Source organism: Glycine max, chromosome 16 (assembly GCF_000004515.6).
Source record: "Glycine max cultivar Williams 82 chromosome 16, Glycine_max_v4.0, whole genome shotgun sequence".
NCBI lineage: Eukaryota > Viridiplantae > Streptophyta > Magnoliopsida > Fabales > Fabaceae > Glycine > Glycine max.
In genome coordinates this window covers 34,660,467-34,670,259 of record NC_038252.2, presented here as the reverse complement: position 1 = coordinate 34,670,259, position 9,793 = coordinate 34,660,467, and the positions used below count along the sequence as shown (strand labels likewise).

Below are 9,793 nucleotides of genomic sequence, written 5' to 3'. Positions count from 1 at the left end.
TACGTACATTCTGCATGACATTCACACCACTCACCAAAAGTGAGTGGAAAGTTTTAGACAAAATAGATGAAGAATTATTAATGTTCAACCATCATTGGAAGTGGAAAGTTCATTATGAGAAAGAAAAGCAGTTCGCCAAAATGGAAAGCAGTAGGTAAAGAAAGCTCAAGTAATTTTCAACTTCTAGACATTCCATGTAGAGATAAGAAATGACAGTTCATAGAAAAGAAAAGGAAAAAAAAATGATGGCTTAAAGATCTTTATCTTTGAGCTGTTTGTCTTTACTAATCAACTATAGTTAGCTATTTTAATTTATGATTGTCAACTTGAGATACCATTAAGATAAAAGTGGTGTGAAAAAAGAGCATCAAAGTATGCGTACGTATGGCGTCGATCAAGAGTCACATCACTTGTTCTGTGAGGGAAACAAAAAACATTACAAGTTCAAAATTAAAAATAATAGAATTCCCTTTATAAAACACATATATAATTTGTTTCTCAATTCTCATAAGAAAAAACCACTTGCACTAATGGGTTGGTACAATGGTCCTTGTGGCAGCCATCATGCACAACAATGCAAATTCCCTGACTTGGTAAAAAAGGCTAGGAAGGAATTCGTGAAAACCACTGAATCAAATTCTTTTGTAACATTTGGAAATATGTGAGTGAGATTTTCAAAACTTCAAACAGTTATAGTATCAAATGTTGTATCTTCAAATTTGGTTTCTTTCTACCAAAATAAAGTTGCAAAAACGGAAGACCGAGAGTTTAATTAGACATAGAATTCAAATGGAGCATGTCATCATTGACATGAAGACTGATGAGAAGTTTGAAATAACATTTCTTACATAGAATTCAAAGATTTCACACGTAGTCCATTGTCTAGAATAAACTGCTACGTATATATAACCCGTTACAAAAAAATAAATAAATAAAAGGTTTAATTATCCTTTTGACCCTTAAAGTTACTACTATATTTTTTTTAGTCTTTATAGTTTAAATCATTCTACTTTAGTCTCAGTTGAATTTATTTTTTACTCTTTTGATTCTCACCATCCAGTTTCGACTAACGTCAGTTGTTGAAACTAATGTTGTGGAGAGGGCAAAGACACTCTCCTATGCACACACGAGACGTGGATGATCATCTTTTCTCTCAACAACAAACCGGCACCTGCAACATCATCCCAACCATGAAGGCACAAACTACCTCACCTCTGTTACTCATGGGACCAGAAACTCACAATCACACACTTTATCTGCAGCAATCAAAACCATTGGAACGATCAACTTAGTTCAATGCTGTGATACCACTCCAACTTGATGAGAGACTGTCAAGAAGGAGATTACATCATGGCAATTGGAAAATGCTAAGCTTGCAGAGGTCGGTGGCAGACTCAAGAATAATGGAATGTGTAGTGGCTTTGTCTCATACCTCCATTACACTTCAGTTGTACCTCAGCTTGCTTCCCTATTTTTATTAATTTTGTTCATGTTTATGTGTGAGTTGAATCTTCCCCGTGAGGACCAAAAGATAAAAAAAATTGTAAATATAGGAACCAAAATAAATGTCTTAAACTATAGGGACTAAAAGAAAAATTATCACAACTATAAGGACTAAAAAGGTAGTTAAATCAAAATAAAACAAACTAGTGCAAAATAATGGTGGTGTGGTTAGACACTTTTAATCCCAAATGTCTCGTTGTAGACATATATACCTCTACATATGTGTGCATTTTGCAACCACCACCATTAGTGGAATAAAATTTTAAATGCTAACCCTTGTACGGTATATATCCTACATAGGCATTGTTAGTAGTAAATACCAACCGTGAACCAGAAAATTGTGGATTCAACCTTTTTCGTCTTCCTTCTTCTTCATGGCAGTGCTATTTGCAACTCATGTTCTTCTCTTGATATTGTCCACTGCAACAACTCTCCACTTCAGTGCAAGCAAGGCAGCAAGGCTCAATATGACTTGCAGTGAGAAGGAAAGGAATGCACTCCTCAGCTTCAAGCATGGACTAGCAGACCCTTCAAACAGGCTTTCATCGTGGTCTGACAAATCGCATTGCTGTACATGGCCAGGGGTTCACTGCAACAACACAGGTAAAGTCATGGAAATCATTCTTGACACACCTGCGGCTCTCCATATAGGGAGTTGAGTGGAGAGATTAGTCCTTCTTTGCTTGAACTAAAATATTTGAATCGTTTGGACTTGAGTTCAAATTATTTTGTTCTTACTCCAATACCAAGCTTCCTAGGCTCATTGGAGAGTCTGAGATACTTGGACCTTAGCTTAAGTGGGTTCATGGGATTAATCCCTCATCAACTAGGAAACCTCTCAAACCTGCAGCACCTTAATCTTGGATACAATTATGCTCTTCAGATAGATAACCTTAATTGGATATCAAGGCTATATTCCTTAGAGTACCTTGATTTGAGTGGTTCAGACCTTCATAAACAAGGTAACTGGCTTCAAGTACTGAGTGCACTTCCATCTCTTTCAGAACTACACTTGGAGAGCTGTCAAATTGATAACTTAGGACCACCAAAAGGAAAAACCAACTTCACACATCTCCAAGTCCTTGATCTTTCAATTAACAATCTCAATCAGCAAATCCCTTCATGGCTATTTAATCTCAGCACAACTCTTGTCCAACTTGATTTACACAGTAACCTTTTACAGGGAGAAATTCCACAAATAATATCAAGCCTTCAGAACATAAAAAATCTAGACCTGCAGAACAACCAGCTCAGAGGGCCACTTCCAGATTCATTAGGCCAGCTTAAGCATCTTGAAGTTCTAAATCTCAGTAATAATACCTTTACTTGTCCAATTCCCTCACCATTTGCAAACTTGTCATCCTTGAGAACTTTAAACCTGGCTCACAACCGACTGAATGGAACCATTCCTAAGAGTTTTGAGTTCCTCTGAAACCTGCAGATATTAAATCTTGGAACTAATTCTTTCACTGGTGATATGCCTGTAACTCTTGGAACTCTCTCAAATTTAGTGATGTTAGACCTTTCTTCTAATTTGTTAGAAGGATCTATAAAAGAGTCAAATTTTGTAAAACTTTTGAAATTAAAGGAACTACGTTTGTCTTGGACAAACTTGTTCCTCAGTGTCAACTCTGGATGGGTTCCTCCTTTTCAGCTTGAATATGTTTTACTGAGCTCCTTTGGAATAGGTCATAAGTTTCCAGAATGGCTAAAAAGGCAAAGTTCTGTGAAGGTTTTGACAATGTCTAAGGCAGGTATCGCAGACTTGGTTCCAAGTTGGTTTTGGAATTGGACTTTGCAAATTGAATTCCTGGATCTGTCAAACAATCTGTTAAGTGGAGACCTATCTAACATCTTTGTCAATTCCAGCGTCATAAATTTGAGTTCCAATTTGTTCAAGGGTACATTGCCAAGTGTGTCTGCAAATGTTGAAGTGCTGAATGTTGCCAATAACTCAATTTCCGGAACAATTTCTCCCTTTTTATGTGGAAAGGAAAATGCTACTAATAAGTTAAGTGTGCTTGATTTTTCAAATAATGTCTTATATGGTGATCTTGGTCACTGTTGGGTGCATTGGCAAGCATTGGTGCATTTGAACTTGGGTAGTAACAATTTGTCTGGTGTTATTCCAAACTCCATGGGGTATCGATCTCAACTTGAGTCTTTGTTGTTAGACGACAACCGCTTCTCTGGATATATTCCTTCAACACTGCAAAATTGCTCTACAATGAAATTCATTGACAAGGGCAATAACCAACTTTCTGACGTAATACCAGATTGGATGTGGGAAATGCAATATCTAATGGTTCTTCGTCTAAGATCCAACAATTTCAATGGCAGCATTACTCAAAAGATTTGTCAACTTTCTTCCCTTATAGTGCTGGATCTTGGCAATAACAGCCTGTCAGGATCCATTCCAAATTGTTTGGATGACATGAAGACAATGGCTGGTGAAGATGACTTCTTTGCCAACCCTTTAAGTTATTCATATGGCTCTGACTTCAGTTATAACCACTACAAGGAAACTCTTGTCTTAGTTCCCAAAGGAGATGAGTTAGAGTACAGAGACAATTTGATATTGGTGAGAATGATTGATCTTTCAAGTAATAAGCTGTCTGGAGCAATTCCATCTGAAATTTCCAAGCTATCTGCTTTGCGGTTTTTGAACTTGTCTAGAAATCATCTGTCTGGAGGGATACCAAATGACATGGGAAAAATGAAATTGTTAGAATCCCTTGATCTCTCACTAAACAACATTTCAGGTCAAATCCCTCAAAGCTTATCTGATTTGTCCTTCCTCAGTGTCCTGAATCTATCATACAACAACTTATCAGGCAGAATTCCCACGAGCACCCAACTTCAGAGCTTTGAAGAACTTAGCTACACTGGAAATCCTGAGCTTTGTGGTCCTCCTGTAACAAAAAATTGCACAGACAAGGAAGAGTTGACAGAGACTGCTTCTGTTGGACACGGTGATGGTAATTTCTTTGGAACATCAGAGTTTTATATCGGTATGGGAGTTGGATTTGCAGCAGGATTTTGGGGTTTTTGCAGTGTTGTTTTCTTCAACAGAACTTGGAGGCGTGCTTATTTTCATTATCTTGACCACTTGAGAGATCTGATTTATGTGATAATAGTTTTGAAGGTAAGAAGGTTACTTGGGAAATTGTGAGTTTACATGTTAACTGTTAGGAGTGAGAGACATTACAACGTGTTATTCTAGACATTAAAAATGTGAAAAGGTTTACCATACTATGTACATGTTCATATGGGGTGTCTGTTTGTTTTGCTTTCATTGGTAATAAATGTTCTTAATGTTAAGAGAACTAGACGAGCTTCAGACTTGAGCATCAAATTCTGTTTTGTATTTATGACGCATTATTGTCTTCTACTAACTGTGCACTAACAATGACTTAACAAACACCCCATGTAATTGTTGGGGTTAAATCAATGAAAAAATTGTTGGGGTTTAATTTCTATCACCTAATAACTACACATTCATATTTAATAAAGGTTATATTATCATAAACCCATCATATTATCTTCACTTTAATTCCTAGTGAAGAGACCTAAATTCCTTGATTACACTATCAATTCCTTAAATTAATATAACTAAATGATTTTCATTAAGATAAAGTGTTTATTGATGCTCAATTATTTTTATCTTATTCCTAGACATAAAAATTATTAGGTGTTTTTTGCAATTCGTAGTTCAAAGAATTTTTTTAATTACAATTGAAAAAACAATCATACAAACAGGTGATTAAGCCAAAAACACTTATTAAACATAGAAGAGAAACAATTAGAATGCTTTATTCAATAAAAAAAATAGTCATTACATGAAAAATGAACCAATTATATTCAACTCCAACAAAAGAGAAGATTAGTTCATGACAATAAAAAAGCATAAAAGACATATATCACATAAATATCCTAAAATGACACAAAAATCTAAGAATGCATGATAATTATCTATCATCCAAACTTAACTCAGGATAAAAAAAAAAGTAGCACATTAAAATTTTATAGGGATAGAAATGATATATTTTACCCTATTTTTTTTTCATGCTTAACTTAACTCTCAACATTTGTTGTCAATGATAAGAAACTTTGGCATAGATTTGATGGAGTAGCCTATGGTTCAAGTTGAAAAAGTGGGGACCTTGATATGGATTTGGTGGAGTTGTCTGTGGTTTGTCTAGAAGACAATTTTTTTTTCTTTTCTTTTATTTTGAATACTAAAAATTTGATCATTTAAAATTAGTTATAGGTTCAAATTGCATGTAATAGAAGACTTGAATTTAATAATGCAAGACTTTTTTTGTTGTTTATTTGGCACAAGAATAAATTATATTTTTTTGTAGATTATTTAAGTGATCTCATGAATTATTTTTTAAAAATATTATATTGAACGTGAGTATTTTTATGATTGCTTAAATTTGGCACTTAAAATTATTTAAAAAGTAAAATGGAAATTAAAATTATGTTGCTCCTATTAGTATTTAAGTTGATAACTTGTAAAGAAAATAAAAAATATGATACTAATTTTTATGATAAAAAATTAAGATTCATTTTCAAATTAATTAGAAATAGACAATTAACACAACAAATATTTCCAAATAATGATAATATATAAACTGAAAAGCTTATGCATTAAGAATGCAAATCTTCATAAGTTAGATATTTCAATAAATTATATATTTATTTTTCTCTTCTATCACTATTCTTAAAATATCACCACACAAGTAAATGAAATTCAGACAAAGACTTTAATATATGAAGACTTGTGGTCTAACAATAAAATAGCTAAGGCCATAGATAAATAATTTAAAAAAACATGCCACACTTCTTGGTATATCATATCCTCTAATTTACTTTTTAAGCTAAATATGATCTACAATATATGAAGAAATTTGGACCAAGACTTATAAAAGAAAAAAGTTATGATCTCAATAATTATGGTAGACCAAGTTAAACAAGCATTTTACACTTCTTTGTATCTTACTAATTAATTTTTAAAGAAAAAGAATATAATATTCAGGCTTAAATACAATTAGAAATAGACGACACAACAATCTTTCCGATTAATGACAATGAAAATTAGTTTTTTTTCACATATAAGAAGAATATTATTTTGTAAATTAAAAAATAGATCAAAATTAAATAGTTAGATTGAAGCGAAAGAGTCTTTTTTTATATAGATTTTTTAACCGAAATAGTCTTTAAATTAGATCATTTTCCTATAATTGATGTATTCATCATTTATAATTTTTTTCCTTGCTTACTTAATTCTAAACATTTGTTGTCAATGATAAGGAACTTGATATGAAGGTAATGTAGTGACCTATGGTTCATGTTGAAGAAGATAGAGACCTAAATATGGTTGGCTGTGGAGTGTCCTAAGATTCAAGATGAAAAAATGAAGGACATTGACTTGGACTTGATGGAGTAGTCTATGGTTCAAGTGGGAAAAGTGGGGTCCTTGATATGAATTTGGTGGAGTGGGAAGTGGTTTGTCTAGGAGACTAGACAATTTTGTTTTCATTTCTTTTATTTGGAATAATAAAAAATTGATATTTTAAAATTAATTATGGGTTCAAACTGCAAGTAATAGAATATTTAAATTTTATAAGGCAAGACATTTTGTGATATGAAAGTGGTAATATATAGGTAGTATTTGAGTAATGCTCATGAAAGCCAAATTAGAAGCCCTGCAACTGCAACCAAACTTTCTAACAATCTCTTCCCGATATAAGATGCACTATTCTTAGCTGTGGCCGTTTCATCTGTCCCTTGCTTTCTGCCAATCTGGGAACTTCCTTCAACTGAATGCACAAAAGAACACCAATTGTCCACTAAAGAGTTATATATTATTTCTCGTGGTTATTTATTTATTTATTTATTTTTGTCTAGAGCTTAGTGTTCATGTGGAGAGCTTGAGACGGGTGGAAGACTAAGTTTCAAATGAAACTTTTTTTAGTAATTGTTTTACAAATCATTAGGTGATTTCTAATTAATTAAAAATTTAAATTTTTACACTGTGTATCAAAATTAAACTCATGTATTAACAGCATCAAAGTTATTTTCGTTCTAATTTTGATACTTTTGTTTTAATTAAGTACTACGTACTAGTAGTTGGCATTCTCATTATTTTATTATACGTACATTCTACATTCTGCTTACAACTTGCAATGAATGGAAAAAGTGGAGCTTGGACATCATTTGTCTGCATGACATTCACACCACTCACAAAAAGTGATTGGAAATTTTTAGACAAAATAGATAAAGAATTATTAATGTTGAACCATCATTCGAAGTGGAAAGTTCATTATGAGAAAGAAAAGCAGTTCGCCAAAATGGAAAGCAGTATAGTTAAAGAAAGCTCAAGTTTTCAACTTCTAGACATTCCATGTAGAGATAAGAAATGACAGTTCATAGAAAAGAAAAGGAAAAAAAAATGATGGCTTAAAGATCTTTATCTTTGTGAGAGTGTTACTGCTTGCACCTCCTTGCTTGCTATCCTATCATTTACTTAACAAAGGTGTAACCAAAGGATTGATTTAAATAATAGTTAAAATTTGAAGACTAATTAAACCAAATTTAATTATCTTTGATTTAAAGTATTAAAAAAATTATTAATATTTTCTTAAAATGAAATTTCATTGATTTAAGCAATTTTATATTGTGATCTAAAATATATTTTTTTTCTTATTTTAGTATTCGATCTGCATAAGAATAAATCATATTTCTTAGTAGATTATTTAAGTTATCATATGAATATTTTTTTTTTAGAATATTATATTGAACATGAGAAATTTTATGATTGCTTAAATTTGGCAATTAAAATTATTTAAAAATTAAAATGGAAATTAAAATTATGTTTCTCCTATTATTTAAGTTGATGACGTGTAAAAAATACAAAATATGCTACTAATTTTTTTTAGAAAAAAATTAATATTCTTTTTCACACTTCTTTTTATATCACCAATTAATTTTTATATGATAAAGAAAATAATATTCATGTTTGAATACAATTAGAAATAGATCACACAACAACCATTCCAAATGACGATTAAATCTAGTCTAGCTTTTTCATATATAAGAGAATATTATTTTGTGAATTAAAAAATTGATCAAAATTAAATACCAAGATATGAACGAAATAATTTTTTTTATATAGATTTTTTAACTGAAATAGTCTTTAAATTAGACCCTTTTCCTATAATTGATGTATTTATCATTAATATATTGTTTGTGGCCCAGGCTATGGTTCAAGTTGAAGCCAGAGACCATAACATGGCTGGACTTTGTGGAGTGTCCAAAGGTTCAAGATGAAAAAATACAGGACCTTGAGATAGACTTGATGGAGTCAGCTATGGTTTAATTAACAAAATAATATTTAAATTAACAAAAGTTGAACTTTTAATAAAAGGCTTGAATTAAATAATAGTTAAATTCAATACCAAATTTTGTAATAATTAACAAAAGTTGAATTAACAAAATTTTGTAAAAGACTTGAATTAACAAAAGTTGGACTTTTAATAAAAGACTTGATGGAGTCCATGAAATAGAAGACTTGAATTTTTTTAATAAAATGTTGGACTTTTATTGTTTAATTAACAAAAGTTTAACGAAAGGATATATTAAATAATAGTTAAATTCAATATAAAATTTTGTGTATAGGAATTTTAAAAAGGGAGATAGATAAAGTAAATTCAAAATTATTTCCTATTCTAAGAATTAACTCGGGAGAATTGGATAATAAAGTCAATAATTAAAAAAAGGAAACATCATAAAAAAAAGAAAAAAGTCAAGAAAGACACTTGCAGCAGTATAAATAATAGAAGTTTTATGATTTATATGCAGAAGCAAGAAGCACTTATACAATTAAGTTGTTTTCTATATATGCGTTGCAGAAGTTGAAGAAGGCAGAGACCTTAATATGGGTGGACTTTGTGGAGTGTCCTAAGGTTGAAGTAGTCTATGGTTCAAGTTGGAAAAGTGGGGACCTTAAAATGGAGGACCTTGACATAGATTTGATGGAGTAGTCTATGGTTCAAGTTGGAAAAGTGGGGACCTTGATATGGATTTGGTGGAGTGGCCAGCGGTTTCTCTAGGAGACAATTTTGTTTTCATTTCTTTTATTTTGAATAATTAAAATTTGATAGTTTAAAATTAATTATGGGTTCAAACCGCATGTCATAGAATGTTTGAATTTTATAAGACAAGACTTTTTGTTGGTTACTTAACACGTACAGGTTTAACGAAAGGATTGATATGAATAATAGTT

The 9,793-nt window shown here is 31.6% G+C and overlaps 1 protein-coding gene across 1 annotated transcript; it reads left to right on the top strand.

Annotated features, from left to right (window-relative positions):
* Positions 1–1,818: 1,818 nt before the first annotated feature.
* On the top strand, positions 1,819–4,863 carry LOC100795059 (receptor-like protein EIX2). Its single transcript, XM_041010582.1, is given in 2 exon segments — positions 1,819–2,145; positions 2,148–4,863. Coding segments are annotated over 2 exon segments (2,796 nt in total). The 5' UTR covers positions 1,819–1,877; the 3' UTR covers positions 4,676–4,863.
* The last annotated feature ends 4,930 nt before the right edge of the window (positions 4,864–9,793 follow it).